Here is a 19031-nt window from a genome sequence, read left to right as displayed (position 1 = left end):
TTGTTTTGGAATCTTGCTATTAAATAAAATTAGCAACATGATGCAAGGTACTTTTTTTTTACAAAAGGAAAATTAATTTTCTTTAGTATCTAATGGAAAGAGATTGATGAAGTTCTTTGGGTTGTCTGAGCATGCACAATTATTTTACATTGCAGAAATAAAAGAAAGCTAAGAAGCAAATCTGAAAGGGGCATTAAAAAACAAAATATCTTAGCATTTAGAACACCTATTGAATGCTTTGATATTTATTAATGGTTACATGCCTCAGAGAACCTCATTTTACGATACCTTCAGAAGAAGATCAGCTCGAGGGTAGTCTGATAAGAAGTCTTGATCATCCGCTACAAAATATTTTGCTCAAAGATTATTAACACCCCTCGGGGCATGGACATTTCCTCAATAACAAACATTTTTGAATGACTGAAGAGTATCATAATAAATACCACTGTATATTTTGACTGCAGACTGTTACAGAATGAGGAATGGCTTGAAATTTTAATTAACGTGGCATTGACTGTACTCAGACATTTCATGTTACATTTAATTTAATAGTTTTTGATGTGGCTTGAATTTCAACAATGAGCGAGTAAATAAGTAATGAGATCTAAACTTATATCAGCTTTAGAAAAGCAATCATCATAAATACACATTAATAAACCATTGTGTGAATAATAGGTTCTCATGCCATCCACCTCTAAGTGTAAATATGTAAAAATTTGTATACTTTGAGAAAATGCAAAGGGGGTGCACATACCAGATATTTAAATAGAGATTTTAGGTAATATTGCATGCAAAAAAATAAAAATAAATAAATAAATAAATAAATCAATAAATAAATAAAGAGCCAAATGTTCAGCAGAAATCAGTTTATATTAATTCATAGGCTTTATTAATCATAATATACTGCATATTGTTACTACAACATTGTGGAGGTTTGAAAAAGAACTGCTTGAAGAAAAAACAATAGTGATATGTATATGCTAGCCAAACTCACTAAGTGAACTCGGAATTTATGATCTGGAGGTCTGGAACATTCATTATCATCTGAAAATGTGAAAAATATATACAACATTTATAATAATACACCTGTGAGCATTTGCATATTATGTTACTTATACCTGAGTAGTATTATTTGTCAGTAACCATGGTTTACAAAATACAAGAATTCTTGTACATAAAAAGAAATACACTAGATGGGGAATTTTACAAATATTGGACTCCAAGTCCACTACAAATGAACTATCATATTTTGATTAAATATGTTTGACATACATTCATATTAATTTATAAAAGTTAATTGTTTATACAACTATAGGTAAATTATTCAATTCAAGACTTTTCACAACAATGTAGGGGAATTTTTTGAGTGTCTGGGGGGGGGGGATATATGCTTGGAGTAATCACTGCCTTCTTTAATTTTTTATTTTTTAAAGCTGTAACTAATGTCTAACTGAGGTCATCACGGTGAGATGTAATACTGTTTGCAACATGCAATGTCCGTATCAGGAACACAATGGTAAAGTCATAATTTATCTTATCCTAGCATACTCTGATCCATTAAAATATAAACTAATGGACAACTGATAATAAACATAACTTATCTACTTTTGTATTGTAGATAGATATCCAGTCTACACCCATTAACACTAACTATAGGTCACGTTACAGTTTCTATAAAACTGATAAATAACATATTAGATTTACATCTACAGTACTAAATACTAAGTTTTATTTACAACTGATAAGTGAGCTGAATCAGCTGTACACTTATTTTGATGTCATTTGACTGCTTTAACATAGATTAATGCTTGTAAGTCTTAAAATATATTTACATGTACATACAATATTAATCAAATAAATGCATTAAAATTTCTCTGTCAGAAATTGTTAGAAACTACAACTATGAAGGCTACAATTGACATTCTATCTTATAAAATAGTGACAATAAAATGTTTTCAATTTAAATAGTTACCACGAAACTGACATCTATCAAAATTAATGATAATAAGACATAAGAATGGTTTAAATGATATTCATAATATGCACAACATAAGAAAGCCATAGTCTCATTCTTTAAAACATGACAATAATATCATTTTCACTCATCAGTGTTGAGTGTTATAGTGAAAGCATCTGGACTATACTGCTGTGTGGCAACCATAGTAATATTGTTCCCAAATGGATTCTCCTCATTATTCCTCATGTTCATAAGTTGTTCTTGTGTCTGAGTGTCATTGTCAATGATAAAGCTCGGTTTGGTTGGTGATGCTTCGGGAGACGTGCCATAACTACTACTCTGTTCATCACCATTCAAAACTATTGTAAACTGACTGGTGTTCGGAGAACAGGTGCCCTCATCCTCGGATGAGGACGATGAACTACTACTAGTGTCCTGTTGATCTGAGGTACTTTGGTCAATGGTGAATGCCGTCTCGGGCACAGTGAGGCCAGTGTTATTGTCCGTAAAATCCTGCTCACTGACATCAATGACAAAAGCACCTTCACTGACTGCACTGTCTGCTGCTTCTTCCTCCGATTCATCCAGAATTGCCTGAGCAGGCACCGCATGAATCACTTCATCTTCATCGATAAGAAATTTTGGACTACTACGTCCGCTTTGGTCAGAGTGCTCCTCACTCTCTTCCCCATTAATCTCATAGTTAAATTCCTGGGCAGTTTCGGGGGTGGGAGTATTATCAGAGTCTGAGGACTGGCTGTGATGGTCATTTGGAGTGGAGTCATTGACTAAACTCTCATTGAATAACAATTTAGGATCTGGATTTTCATTTGTCAGGAATGCTTGCACCTTTTCCTCATCAGACATGAGTTTAATTGAGCAGTTATGCGTAGAGTCTTTGTCAGTGTCAGGGATTGTTGCTTCAATGTTTTCTTTACAGTCTTCTTCAATGGTTCCTGGGGCAGGGTCATCAGTATTGGCATCTTCCTCATCCAGTGGGATGGGTGTCTGCATTTCGGCCTGTACTTCGGCTTCTATGTCTGTTATGGATTGAGAGCGACTGGGTTCAGCAGATGAAATTGAGCCCTGTTGACTTTCTGTTGTCATGCTGCTTGCTTCTTCATGAAGGATCATTTCCGTCTTGTCCATGTCATCAATCTCTGCAAGATTATATATGTCGGCATACCTGGATAGTTTTGCTGGTGGAGCATCAGAACTCTCTGACTGTTCTTCCTCCTCTTCATTACTACTTTCACCTCCTGCTTCATCTTCTCTTTTGCTTTCTGAATCTTCTCTCTCTTCTTCTTTTTCTGAAGAGCTACTGGAAGATGTTGATGACTTTCGCTCCTTGACTCCACTATCATCCTGTTTCTTTGGAGATGACAGCCTAACCACCAACTGTGACTTCACAACTGGTTGGTCCTCATCAGGGGTTACTTCAGGTTGCTGATGATACGATGAATTCTCTACAACTGGAGGGGCAGAATCTTCGTAACTCAGACGAATAAGCTCATTCCTATCTTGTTCCGTTAACTGACTGTATGGAGAAGTTAGTTCCTCTTGTGTGCTTTCTGGACTATCAATGTCAACTTCCTCAAAACTTTTATCACCAGTGTCTACTTTGTTGTCCACTGGATGAACTGCCTCCAGGTTGTATGCAGATTCTTTCTGTAATTCTGTCATTTCAATAGTAGCTTGTACTTCAGTTTTGTCATGTTCAACAAATTTATGTTTTTCTTTGAATATTTCACTCCTCCCATCTGTTAAATCAATGACTTGCTCATCACCGAATATATTGGGTTCTTTCACATTTTCCCACTTTGAATCTTCATCAAGTTCTAGCACTGGCCTGTTCATATTCGTTTCCCATGTCATCTCACGACCCGATTTTAATGATCCCTGTTTAAGTGCTTGATTAGCTTTCCGATTTTCACTGAAAGCTCTACGTGTCTTCAGCGGCTGACTGTCCTTCATAATCCGACTCAAATCATCAAGGGACTGGCTTCTGTACAGTGGGTGGTGCAGGTTGGGCAAGCTGGTCTGGGAGGGGGTTCTCCTCACTTGTAATGCCCCTGATTTTGTTGGCTTGGATTTCTGAAGCTGGACTTGAACTGGGTATGGCGAGGCATAACTGAGGATGGTAAGTGCATCCTCATACACCATGTTCTCAAAGGAGATGGTCACACTGACTATGCGGTCACCTAAAAAATGATTTTTAAAATAAAATAGATTTTTCATTGCAATCCTCAATATATCAGTCTTGGCATTATATTTTTCCAGACAAAAATGTTTCTTCGATTATCAATTTATATATTAATAATAGCAAAATGGAAGAAAATTTCAAAAGAAATTGAAACACAACAAATGGTAACGGCAACATGGCACTTTGTATATTTGTGCCTGCAGTTTTTCTTGTGAGTAACATGCTTTCTAATTGTGTAAATTATAGCTGTGTACATTCAACCAATGTTTGACATGAAAAAGGCAGTGAAATATGACAAAAAAGTGGGGCCATGGGGTGTAAATTATTATTGTCAAGTAACTGGATTTTAAAAGTAGGTTTCAATTAAATAGCTGTTATCATCTTAACAGAAAGAAAGAACTTTCATTCTTCTGTATGTGACAAGACATCCCATTCTTTCCTACCCAGCTTAACATTACATGTCAGGGTTAATCTCACCTAAATGTAGATATGCATGCCATACTTTCAAAATGTCAAAACTGCTGTTACATTACACTTTATAGGGCTTCCCTTTTCTTCATGTTTTTTATCACGGCCATTTATCTTTATACAAATGATCGAATTTAAACTGTAGGCTTCCACACGCCCAAAAACAAGACTTGGAAGCTTTTTCTTAATAGGATTATGATGTAAAATGTAATCTTACCTACAGAAACTAAAACTGATTCTCATCTCCCATGCCTATCCCCCCACAAGAGAAAACTAGACAGCAAAGCTGACAAATATACAGACACCATACAGGAAACAAGGCAGCAAAGCTGACAAATGTTCAGATATTGAGAGGCAGAGATCAGTGCACCAAATAATGTTTTGGCCAATTTTGATGCACTATTACATATTGCTTTAAAACAGCATAATCACTCTTACTATCTTACCTTACATACTATAGGTAAAATGGACATTGAAAAACTAGAAAATGATTCAGTTTCATGGGCTATAAAAGCCACTGAAAATGCGTATGTGTGAAAACATAAAATATATATATATTTAAAAAAAAAAACAATTATTAGCGTAAATGTAAACCAATCATGCCAATTTTTGAAAGCAACTTGATTCTTTACAAAAAAAAAAAAAAAGCCACTCACTTAAGTAAAGTAAAGCAAAAATATGGTTTGGCAGTCGTAAGGCTAACATCACCAAAATTGTGGAAACCCCCCCCCCCCCCCCCAAAAAAAAAAAAACCAGAATAATTACCATATATGTAAACTGATCATGCTGATTTTCGAAAGCAACCTGCTTTTTTACCATACAAAACAACTTAATAAATTTTAAGTAAAACAAAAATACCGTTTGGCAGTAATGGGGCAAATGTCATGTGTTGGACAGCTGTCATTTTGGTCAGGTTTATAACACATCATGTTCACACATTTGTCATATAGGCAGAAGGACAAACAATTTTCTCAAAGATCATGGTTTGATACCAAAACTATACCTGAAGGTCTTCAAGCACAAAGGACAAAATGACTGTAAACAGTAGGAGTGGTGGGTGGTTCAGATTTCATCCTCCAATGGACAGATGGACAGACATAAATCAAACAGGTGGACAACCTTCAGTATACTCCACTTTTTTTCATGACATGTGTGGGAAAATATTATTACACTTGTATGGTATTTACTCGGGGTACTATGGGCAAAAATTATCAAATTTTCAGATACATAATTTTATAATCACAAATATAGCATTTGTGGCTCTTTTACTGCATGGAATAGAATTAAAGCATAGCCTGCTATAGTTCAGTACCTGTAAAATTCACAATTTTCCTCCATTGAAAAGATCGAGTAATTACTGTATTCCTCTTTTTTACTTTATTTATTTATTTATTTATTTATTTATTTATTTATTTTTTGGAGGGGGGTTATGGCAAGGCTGATACTTCCAAGCTAAACTTTTCATCTGCTTTAATGTTCACTATAGGTCAAATTTGAAAGACTGTACAGAGCAACAGTGTAAACTCCACGAGTTATATGATCAATATTTATAATGTTACCACACTTTCGTCAATATTCCATCATATAGGGATTAAAGATTTCTAATTTCTGTCAGACATTACTGCAAGATATTAAGTGATTAAACAAGAGTATGTAAGAGCATTCTTATTTAAGATGAACATTTAGTCAAGCAACTTAAGATTCTTTATCTGGTTATTTCTATTATTTTTCCTGTTTTGAGCGAGTGGTAGCTGAGGTAAACGTTATAGACACACCTGTTTTAATGAAAGGGAAGTATATCAGGTAAACAAACAAAACAGCAGTCCAGTTGAAGGTTGATAAACATGTTTTTCATTGTGTGCAAACCTCTTCAACTTTTGTCATCTGAATAGTAATACATTCCACAGATTCTTGTCTATTTTCATTGTGTCTATATCAAAGGCTCGCCTTATTTTCACACCAAATAATACTAAAGAGTGCAACAGAAAGCCAAGCTTAGATATGACTGGACAAGAAGCACTTTTCAGGGTCATGTTACATCTTGTAATAATGTTACAAATAAAACCCCTATGATCCTTAAAGGTATTTGCTTTGGTCCAACAGCAACTAAAATTCAAATATGTAATATATACAGGTATTATTTTGTGCGATAATTTCTTTCGCAAGATTTGGTTACAAGTCAAGTATTATGATCAAATGTACACTTTCTTTCACAAAAATAGTTTCACGGTAAGGTGTTTTACTTGACAGGACAACTATAACTTTATACTTCTATGGTACCTTTCAGAAATTAAATACCCCATACAATGAAGCTTTCTTTCTACAACAGGTTTAAGAAAAGGAGAGAAAAATTTAAAGAAATACTGTAGAGAATAAAAAAAAAAAAAAATACTACATTCTGTAAAAATGCCAATTCAACCACTTCTGATTTTAAGCATGTAAAACTCACTGCACATTAATTTTGTGTGTAGAGCATCAACAGTTCTTTCATCCCTCATTATGCCAACCTGTCCCCAAAATCCTATCACTTTTGAGACAATACGTGACAAACATGTAATGCTCTCTATTAGAAATAAAGGACTCAGCATGCGACTTTTTGACATTTTTCAGAAATCTTCCAAGTGAGGGAAACTGTCAAAATGATGAATGGTTTGGAAATTTATCCTTTTCCTTTTTTAACATAAATTTATGTTGCAAAATCATGTCGCAATTTTCTTCAGAAAGAATGACAAAAAAGATAATTGTTATTTGATGTTGCCAGGAGGGATTTAAATATCTTATTCTTTCACAAAATATCTTAAGAATGAATTTTGCTGTTTTAGGTTTTTTCATAGAATTATCAAGAATTCTCTTTCTTCAACATTTAAAAAGGGGTATTTTCATTACCTATGAAGGCAACTTTCATTTCCCCCCGAGATGCCTGAAGCATTCATATTACTTAGTGTGTTCAGTGAATAATCCCAATCCTGTGACTTGTGAATGCAGCTTTTTATTCTTCGTTATTTGTGAAACGAAGTCATTATGCTTGGCGATTTGTTATTTTCAACTTGTATTTCCTGCATTTTCAATGAGATATGAATTTAGTTTTATTTACTGTAATTTGTAAATTGTTAATTTTACTTCCCTTGATCTGGGACCCTCATTCAACACCTGCTACCAAACTGAAAAAATTCCTTTTTGATAATTTTTCACTTGGAAATCTTTAAGTGATAAGGAAATGCCTCATTGATACACTTAATATGTGTGTGAAATAGTTGAACAGAAGTACTTGAAGTTTGCATACCATCCTGCCAAAGAAGGTAGAAAAGCCCTAAGAGGAAACTCACACCTGAAGAGCTTCCTTCCATGATGGCCTTTGAAGGAAAGCAGATATACAATGTGGAGAAGGAGGGGTTATGTGGTTACTTTATGTATGGCTGACCCCAGCATGTGCTTGTTCATAATGTCCATGCTAATTTGCCCTGCCACAAAGAGTTCAATTTCTTATGTGGGTTTTGATAAGTAGAATTACATGGACTGTGCACAATTCAAAATTGAAAAGTAATTTCCTATTTATTGCAATAATGTGTATCATTTCCAAACTTTCTTTCATATGTTTTAGTTTAAATACATGCATTGCCTGTATATTATTAATATAATTTGAACTACATAAGGGAATTTTTCTACTTAAAAGTCATTAATGGGAACTGCTTATCTTGAAAGGACCATACATTATGTGCATTATATGTTTAAATACATTGTTACAGTATTACATTAAATGTTAACATGGGCTATTAGACCCCATCCCCATAGACATCATTGGTCTACTTAGATTGATCCAACTCTGTGGGCAATCTCACCGAGTACAATCTGCTAAACTGACTGACACACCTCTTCTGGTTTCCAACATACTTGTATAATTAGCAGCTTTGGTGTATATTTTAATTAACACAAGAAGGAAGCTTGTCATTTAGTTATGCTAATTGCACTCAGTGAGAGTTGGATCGATCTGTGTAGATCGGTGGTGTCTATGGGAATGGGGCCTTAGTCTATTTTGAGGATCGGCTTACTTCCTGACAACACTTTTAAGCTGTTTGGAATCTAGACAAATTCATCTCCATATGAAAATACCTGCATTGTGAATAAATGCAATAAGTTGACCTTATTTGACTTCAGAGTGTAGGTAACAGATGAAAACAAGAATGGAACTATGCATATAGTGTGAAAAAATTAATATCACAAATAAACCATATAAGAAGTAAAAGGGTGAATAGCTGTCTGTAACATACACCATACAGTCTATCTGCCTGTCTTTCTGTCCGTCTGTCTGTCTGTCTGTCACACACTTACCAACTTTAATTTTTCCTGATTCACTGGCAGGGCCTCTGTTGTGCACCTGACTGATGAAAATGCCATCACGCATGCTGCCAGCAACATTGAACCCAAGCCCAATGATGTCCTTGCTCTGCAGGGATACACTCACCACCTCCGTCTCCTGAAAATAAAAATTATATCCTATATCTTTTCCTTTTTTTTTTCAAAATGCATCTTTTTATATGGGATAAAATTAAGCTTTGGGATATGAAATATGTGAATTTCCGATCAACATTCCTTTGGCTTACTTAGATGCAATAAGATTGAGAAATTCAAGACTTTTCAATGCTATTTGAGCAGAAAAGAGACTAGACATAGTTTTATAATTATTTAATTGTTTTTTCTTCTTATTAATGCTACCTTTATTTGTTTACTTTATTTTAGGGCAGGGTGTTTTTTAACAACCGAATCAGAATTAATTTTTACAGGCTCTAGGAAATAGGTTTGATTTGAAAAGCACATTAACTTTGCAATTTACATGATGACCATGAGGCTCCAATGAAAAGCTCCATAATGTGAGAGCTGTTGGAACCACTCTGCCTCCATTTCTTTGGACGATATCAATGGTACAAAGCAACCAAAATAGACAATTTCCGGTTCAATCAGAACCTCTTCTGCCAAATTTGCTTCCATTTCTCATCCCAAAAGCTGCATCATTGTCCTGTTAAGCCATGCTCCCGTGGGCACCATTTTCACAATGCAGTCAAGTTTAGAGTGATGGTGGAGATAAAATGCCTGATATCATGTGCACCCTTCCTTCTTTGTACAAGGCACTGCCACAATGTCATGCACAACAGGTATGTCCCCTGATTATATTAACCGAGATAATGAGCTCCCATCTGGGTCAACAGTAGAAGGAGATAGAAAATTTTAGACTGTTGTGGAAAGGAACTTTATACTGTGCTTCTAGATGAAAGGGCATGTTACAAGAGGAGGGAAGGGGCATTTGTTTGATCTTGGGTGGTGTGGATATGCAATGCCTTTCATGAGAAGAGAGAAGCACTTGGACAACTTATCAAAGCCTTATTTTATGACATGTGCTGCAAGAAGAAATGAGAAATATGAAAGAAAGTAAAACCAACCATCTAAAATTTTCTGTTTTGGATACCTAAACTTTTTTTAAAAGAAAAACTTTGATAATTTTCTAAAAACACACCTCAGCTGCCCACAATACAGCTTCATCCTGTATAAATTGTTGCAACTTCTTCAGGTTTCTCTTGAAACCATTTTTTCAATAAGCAGCAGAGTTGAAAAACCACTCAAGAGAGGCCCTGCATGCATGCATGCAAGTATATACACGAACTTGTTCTTACTAAGGCTGAATATTTAAAATACTCTTGTCATCAGGTTTAAAGGTGGTGCATGGGAAAATGACTTTGCAAAAAGCTGTGAATTTCAGAAAAAAAGGACTTTGTCTTTTAAGGGATACTTGTCTTAAACAACTAAGAATTATATCAAGTATGCAAGGGATAATAAACAGACCATCACTCACATTACAAATTAAAATTAAGAAATCAAGTTTCAATTGGTGAATCAATCATACAAAATGAGAAATTATGTCTCAAGGCCACAAATGGCACGCGAAGTATTTTTCGTTCCATGGGGCTGAATACTTTTTAAAGTCCCATTTCCTCCATAAAGAACTTCATAGAGATGTGTAATGCAATCTCAGTCAATATTCAATGGTGTTACCTATATTCATCTATTTTAATGACAGTGGCCCATGGCACATAATGAGAGACACCTTGTAAAGTGACACTTGCCCAGGGTTGATTACATATTTCCCTGACCGGTAGGGCTCAGCATAAAGCCTAGAGTGATCCATCATATGTAATGGAATGCAACTCCTGAGTGGAAATTGCAATATTCAGGTAAATAAATGAGAGGTTTGTGTGCGAGTAATCTTAAAATAATTTTTTTGCAAGGTCCACATGAGAATTTTATTAACTTACAGCAGATCTTAGTAAATAACATGAAGAGTAAGCATTATAGGCTTTCTCATGCTTTGGGGTACTGTTAAGGTGACATGATAAGTCAAATGGCTTCTGGACGATCCCATACTTAATGTCCCAAATGTGTGTGTGTGAGAGAGAGAGAGAGCAATGCACAGTCACCACAGGTTGAATGAACAAGTGCACAGAACAAGGAGACTAGTATATGGTGCAGCATAGTGCCGCTCCCAAATGGTGACCTGTCATGCCAACAAAAGCACTGGAAAAGTATTGTGCGTCAGTGCACACTGACTCTGTCCATGGCTTGTAATTATCAAGTTAAGATATCAGGTTTTGCACACCTGTATTTGATAAAAAAGTGTAACTAATGTGGGGGGAAATGATCCCAAAGCACTGATGGATATAACTGATAGACAAATAAAATGGTATTGACTGAATCTTAGGGAAATTGAATTTATTTGTACTAATTTTTTTCTCTCTTTTGTTAATATTTTTTGGTCCTTTCAAAATTAATGTTGTTTAAGTTATAATTATACGGACTTGTATCTACAACACATAGTGGCAGTGACATAGATGGGATATGATTTGATGACAAGTCTCTGGAATGTTTAAGCACTTCATACAAAAGGGGGCATATTGAAAAGTTGACATACTTGTGGTTTATCACAGGTTTAGGCATTCTAAGATAACCAGTTTTACACTATGATTAGTTTCAAGTTTCAGTTCATGTGTAATGCGTCCAACATTTATGAAGAAGAAAAGAAAGAGTATGAACTGGGTTTTCTTTGCCTGAATTTTTGACAGGAAACCCACTCGGAGATATCAGAGTTCAAACCTTATATCATGTTAACTTGGCAAAGAGATGTGCTCAATGAGGCAATGAAACACATTATCATGTTACTAAAGAAAAGAAAAACCTTGATGCTTGTCTTGAAATTTTATGGGACTTACCACAGGAAGTTTATTGCCTAAATGCTCCTGTTTTATTGCCTCTTTGATAAAAAAATCCCTGTCTGTTTTATCATGCAGTGCCCCTTAAATTTTTGGGGACATTGGGTTTTTTAATGGACAAATAATATCATGTTGGCCACATTCAAAGTCCATAAAAAGAAAATAAAAAAAATCAACTGAATAAAAAATATCAAAATGCCATCGACTAGACATGGGGCTTATGTGAGCACAAGGACGGCAAAAGAGCAGACATGACCTATCTTCCAAGTTGGAACTTGTGATTTACTATACTATGATAACAAGTAATATACTAGTAAGTATAATAGTCCTTTATGAGGTGCATGTGTGACCTTAGACTGAAGATATCAAAGACAAGGGAGTTACCATGTGAATAAGTACAGATGTCTCTTCCTGTACACTGAGCAGTCCACATAAATTTACCTTTAGAGAAAAGCTTTATTTTCATTATAACTATGTTTTAACTGTTCATTTCAAAGAATGTTTATTTTAATTTTGTTCTCATAACAAATGACACAGAGAGAGAGAGAGAGAGAGAGAGAGAGAGAGAGAGAGATCACTTGATCGCCAATGTGATGGCTCGGTTTTTTAACACAACTTACTCCATTGAATATATTGTCATCTAGTGATGCCCTTGAACCTTTTCTATAACTCTCGTCAAGACTAGTAAAAGGATTTCTAGGAAGTGATGACCAAGACTTTGGCTGGGACTGCTCTCTTTTCAAAGAGAAAATTGGAGCTGCCTGAAACAGCAAATATAGTCACATAAGTGTCCATTTGTTTTCTGTCATTTCCTTTATTTAACAACATAATGCTGTACACAAAAAGAAGAGGTCTGAACGTTATGGAAAACAACTGCAACATATTAAAATTCAAGCCATATGTAAGCTTAAGACTAACACGTGATCCTTCCAGTCTAAATAGCAAACTTCAAAAGAGAAAATGTATACACCTCTATCAAATGGTAGACATTCAAGATATTTTTTTTTTCTTCTTTGAAAAATGAGTCTACATTAATTTCTACATTACATCATAAATATTACATGCAGTAAGGTACTTTGGGAAAGAATCTGTTATGAAATCAATGGCAAAAACATTCACTTTCATTTCCTAGATTAACTAAATACATTTTAAGGTCTAAATTGGCATTTTTGTGTGGTGAAAATGTAGCGTTTCTATGAGAAAATGCAATATAAACTATCAAATGAGACAATTCAAAAGAGCCATTTTCACATACACACTAAATTATAAATCATTTTTCTTAGGAATAGACATACAGCAGGTGATTGTATTTTTCAAAGAATGTTCATTAACTTTATTAGCTGTAAAGTTTTTTTGGTAAGAAATTATTAACTTACTTTAGGTTTGTTTTTGTTGGGGCTTGTATACTCTGCGCACATCACATATCCAACAGGTAAAGCTGAAATAGAAAGAAAAGTTACTTTTACACACTTTTTATATTTTGGAGAATGGAAATTGTGAATAACATTATAATAATAATAGAATGCTAAAGCTGCAAAAACTGTGTATAAATTATAATCTCACACATAATGCTGATACACATTTCTTTTAATTTCCTGTGCACCTTTAACTTTTTCTAATTATTACCAACTATCTTTCCTACAATTCCAATCTCAATATACTTATTTAATAAATCTTTTTACACCACTTTTTTGTTCACATAATTTCTGCCACGTGAACAATTACATACTCTCCTCGCAGTTTCCCTTCCCATCGACACTGTAATGTTTGAGCATGGGTTCTCATTTCATTATTTAAAAATAACATAACATGCCCTTGGGATTTAAGCACAGACTATCTTCAACTTAAAACAGGGTGATTTAAGACAATAAAATTTGCATTTCAGAATTTCCTGTATTATGCTTTTAAAAATTAACAGTCCTGCTAATTCTTTAAGTAATTCATGGCCACTATTACAGAATGGTACTTGATATGGGCACTACTTGGATCAAAAAGCATAATTTTATTGCTGTTAGCAGAAAACAATTATTTTATGGCTGAATGTCTTTTTGCCAAGAATATAATACACCTGGTTGGAATTACAATTTTACAATCATTGCTTTAGGGGGTTTCAGAAGAATTTGACAAGCAGTTTATGATATTGTGTAAACTTTAAAAAAAAACACACACAGACCAGCTAGCATACGTCAAAGCTGATAAAATCAACAGACTTAGGCACGTAGATATGGATTACATTTTAAAAACAGTTATGGTCAAGGTTCAATATTGGTCGAAAAAGTGCATACAAAACTACTGAGCATATTAAGAATCTTGTGTATCTTGCTTTATATTATTTGCTGTCATAGCTGAATCAATAAGAATGTATTGATTTTCTATATACTAGGTGACTTCATTAAGGGATGTAAACACATTATTCTGTTATTTGAGACAACATGTGCAAATTTCCCTCCATAATAAAATTTTAGAGTTTTGGGGATAAATAATTTCATTCTAGAATTTTTTTGGACTTGTCAAATAATGAAATAAATCTGTATTATTTAAGACATAAAATCTATTTTAACATCCTCCTGCACATTCAATAGTGGTATTGATCTGCAGTTTGTGTACTTGATACTCTTTTGGTCAATAAATGTTGGAACAAATGTGAGACAAAGTCAAATACGTGACATTCTGTACTGTTACAACTTACAATCAATTTTGTCTTATATATCCACTTACAAAAGAAGTTCACAGTTTCTTGATTTTAGTTTTAAACAAAGTTTTTATCTTCAAAATTTGCTCATCTAAAGACAGTTACAGAAATGTTATCAACTCATTTCCAGAAGTGTGGACAAAAGTTTTTGACAAGGTTAATAAATATTCAGTACATTGTCTGTAATGCTTTATATCATTATACTGAACTACACAGCTGTTTTCCTTTAATTTCCATTTTTTCTTGTAAGTGTGTTATCAAGATCTATAATACTAAATAGGGTTCAGGCCATTACCTCAGTCAACACAACACTCCAGCAAAAAAGTAACAAGTTCAAAACGTTAAAAAAATCTGCTGCCCCTATTTAGCAGCATCACAATATATGGCTTTCTTCTCCACCCCAGGTTTCCAGTAATTTCAGATAATAATTTAGAGTAAAGCAGGTGTCCCATTCCACACAATAGCCCTGTTGACAAAGCGTATGGTTTTACCTACTGTGTAGTCTGAGAACTGTGAACGCTTTTAGTTTAATACCCATTACGAACCATGTCTTGCTATTAAATACCAATGCGCACCACAGAAACATTGCATGGTAATGCTCATACTAAGTATAAATACAGACATTGTACCTTCAATTACCAGTGTCTAAGTTTACAAAAAGTTATTGTGCTAAATATTCCAAATATTCCACAATTTATAAAGCAGCAGGAGGGCCGCCACGCACTTCATTTGTGGTAATTTGACAAAAGCACCAAATGATATAATGTCACTCTTTGGCCTCTTGTAAGCCTAAGCCTTAAACTACAGGGTCGCAAAGGGACACGTACAAAGATTTGATTGATAAGTGTGAAATACGAATGAAAAGCAGTGATAAACATACAGACAATTCCTCTACTTTAACAGTGAAAAAAACTATCATTTTCAGCGATAGGTATCTGTTTGAAATCTATCTACGCTTCACATAAATGCATGTGTTTGATGTGAATGTGATGATAATAAATATTTGAATGAATAAACATATAATTATTTAACCACAAGTAGCATAAAGTTTGAGATGAAATTCTTAGTTAAGAATCACTTAAGTACACTCCGCCTGTTAATGTATCTTTAATGATGATTGTGCATTCGCTATGTGAAAAGAAAAACAGTAAGACCCACTGGAACATGAAAAGGAGAATGTACACAGTGTCCTAGTAACAGTCACAGTACACCAACTCCTGACATACACTGGCATATGTAGGTATATAATTATGAAACAGGAGTTCCATCCTGTCTACAGAACATACTTCATCATTATACATATATATAAATACCATATATAACAGACACCAGAGTGCTGTGAGGCAATGGAAAACCCTGTAATCAGCTAATGGAAGGAAATCAAGGGTGCAATAATACCTGTCTAATTCTCACCTTTATGAGACCTTATGTCTAAATACCCACTTCGTGGGCCTTGATGAACTGATAAAAAAGTGCCTTCTATAATCATGCCAATCTACCATACAGGGTGTTGGCTCATCCAAGGTGAATATATGATATTATAATCTTATGTGTATATATGTTATGTATTATTCAAGCTCTTCTTGTCATATCACTACAGAAGAATCATTGTCTCTGCATACCAACCGAAGAGGCAATATCATCATTATCAAATCATTATCTACTTAATACAGGCAACAGACGTTTGTACAGACTTGGATGATATGATATGATATGGTCCCTTGATTCATCTATAAGGATCACAAAAGAATGGGTCAACAGGCCGAGATTTTAGCTTGCAAATTTTCACATTAAAATATACCAAATCACGGATAAGTTTTTTTGGACAAAATAAGCTCAGGACAGCTGCTGTATCTTTTCAACACACCTGTGCAGGTCTAGCAGAGGGAACACTATTTAAGCCATGGGTATGCCAGATTATTCTCAGGTTGCATGATGGAGGACAGTTGACCTGTCTATGACACAGCCTGTAACAATCCCAACCCTACTCCGGTGACTAGCTGCATAGAATTTAACTTGACAGAGATGGTCACCATGCATGCTTAAGCGTTAGAAAGTCTCAGACTGTGAACAGCCAGCCGTTACTCTGTCTACTAAATGGCCCGCATGTCATCAGTTAACAAGGTCTTGTTTCAGGATGGTGAGAATCAAAAGGCATTCCATTGTATAGTTCAGTTTCTTTGAGTGAACTTACCTGCTTTTCAAATGCTGTTGTGTCACATTCCAAAAAAAAAAAGAAAAAGAAAAAGCTTCTACGTGCTTAGTAAGTATTAAATATTTGATGATAAGCATACCTTCTTCAACATCTCCTTTCTTTTCCAGAACACTCTCATCATTTTGATATGCTGCATTCTCATAAGCATGATCTTCTCCAACTTTGGACTTTCCTCCATCTATGATAATGATGATGATGAAAAAAAAAAGTTGGATAAAATAAATGTACAAGGTAATTGAATGATTGTTCATTTTTCTTTTTTAAAATTTTCTACAATCTACAGAAGAGACAATCTACAGAAAGACCCTCTTGGTCAAAATGTGCTTATAGGTCTTGCGATTTTCAATTACAATTATATAGCTCACGTAAAAAGTGTGAAGCTTTAAGGGAAAACTAAACCTGCCACCAATTTATAAAGTAAGAGGTTTCTGCAGCATAAACCCATTACATGCTTGGTAGCAGTTTACTCTGCTCAGGTGATTTAATCCAAAACAAAACAATAGGTATAGCATTCCACACAGGTTTAAGTTATTAACGCCAAGTTTAAAGAGCGACAGCTAGCGCAAGTTCAATTATATCAGTGTAAAAGAGAACATATCAAACTGAATAAAAGATGAAGGCAGTCAACGGGAACCAAATATTCTACAGCTAGAGATATACATATTTTCTGCTGCCCTCTTATATATGAATTTACATTATATATAAAATAAAAAAAAACTCCTACACAAATATCAATGCCAAAGATCAATATTTCCAAACACTTCATAAAAATTTCATGACAACACAACCTGCATTAGCTTACCAGAATGAAGTCTCCTTCTCCATAGTAAAAATACCACTACGGCTATGACAGCGCATAGAACCGCAGTGCCAATGATGCAACCTGCTACAACTCCTCCTAAATTTGGGCAGGCGGCACCACCACCCTGGGCCCGGACTCCAACCAGTAACAGTAGAAAGCAAAAATAAGTAATCCCCATGGTTTGTTTCATTATCATCCTTGAAATATCAGTGAAAAGTGGGAATATGCATCTTCTTAGTCCTTAGTATACTGTCACCATGTTCCTGTCAGCGCAGCACTCTGCTCACTAAGACATGCCCCACAGCAGGTCAAGCAAGAGCTAACTCAATTTCTCGCATTCTTTAGGTTCTGGTATGCGCAGATTAGCATAGAGTATTTGCACCTGAATAAAGGCGTATAGATCATCCCCCTTTCAATGGGCTGGTCCACATCCATCCTTACAAATGGTCATGTGTCATAGCTGAATAAACACCAACACATCAAAATAACAATCTAAATACAAAAGGGAAGCATTGTTAACTGGAAGGCCATTTCACTCTATTTTGATTCCAAGCTTACAACTAGTGGAACTTTTCTCAATGCGCAGCAAGGCACACCTGATGAGGCATTTAGGTAACAATAGAGGGAACTACCTGCTCCCCCTCTTCATACAAGTGGCATGTGAAGGGACACAGGTAGTCATTATCCAAATTGTTTTAATTGGGAGGGGACCAAAGACATGCAAGCATTTCTCTGACAATGTAGGGCCTCAGGAAACTTCGACTGATGTGATTAGAATGCTACTGATGGGCTTGAAATCCTCTAGTAGGACAGTTTAAATTCAGAGGACATGCCATTCTTCAAAGTTCTTAGGTGGTTGCTTAAAAATGCATACAGTATCACTTAATACATTTCCAAAGATACTTAAGTCGCAATAATTTACTCGCCTATCCTAGTAAAGCTTGTTGTAAACTGATGGAGATTACACAATGTAATTGCCAAACAAATACTAAAACATGCCCTTGTGTGGCATACTTTATGTACACAAGACATTTAAAATCAAAATGCATATTAAGAAAATTAAAGCCCCATCCATGAGAGGCGCATCACATCAAAGAAAAATAAATAATTACCTCACAGAGGATTACATAATCTATAATCAATGGATGAAGTCTTCAGGTTGTTAACTCAAAAATTTTAGAGCTCACTGAATTTACCTCCTTCAAATGTTATATCAGTGTTATTTGAACTGTTTGGAAAGAACAAACAAGATAACTCGATACATGGCTCAGTGCCAAGCCACGCTCTCCATGGTCGCCATGGATGCGTTAGTTGATCTATTTAAAACACATTTGTTGTAAGTGCTCCTGCAAAGCAATTAGATCACATTCAATTTTTTCATCTGTCAGGAAATTGTACAGCAAATGGTGCTGCCTTTAAATCATTAAAAGAAAGTACT

General features: G+C 34.9%; 1 protein-coding gene across 1 annotated transcript; it reads right to left on the bottom strand.

Moving 5' to 3' along the window:
* Positions 1–862: 862 nt before the first annotated feature.
* LOC106163025 (uncharacterized) lies at positions 863–18848 on the bottom strand. The gene is made up of 7 exons (XM_013540490.2): positions 18706–18848; positions 17594–18053; positions 16871–16969; positions 13261–13322; positions 12505–12645; positions 8958–9102; positions 863–4158 (listed from the first exon to the last, which is right to left on the bottom strand). The coding sequence occupies exons 2-7, from the start codon at positions 17787–17789 to the stop codon at positions 2099–2101; spliced, it is 2703 nt and encodes a 900-aa protein (XP_013395944.2). The 5' UTR covers positions 17790–18053; positions 18706–18848; the 3' UTR covers positions 863–2098.
* Positions 18849–19031: the final 183 nt, after the last annotated feature.

Source organism: Lingula anatina, chromosome 2 (assembly GCF_051362555.1).
Source record: "Lingula anatina isolate TDL-2025a chromosome 2, LinAna3.0, whole genome shotgun sequence".
NCBI classification, from domain to species: Eukaryota; Metazoa; Brachiopoda; class Lingulata; order Lingulida; family Lingulidae; genus Lingula; species Lingula anatina.
The sequence above is the reverse complement of the archived record's forward strand: the minus strand, read 5'-3'. Positions and strand labels throughout refer to the sequence as shown.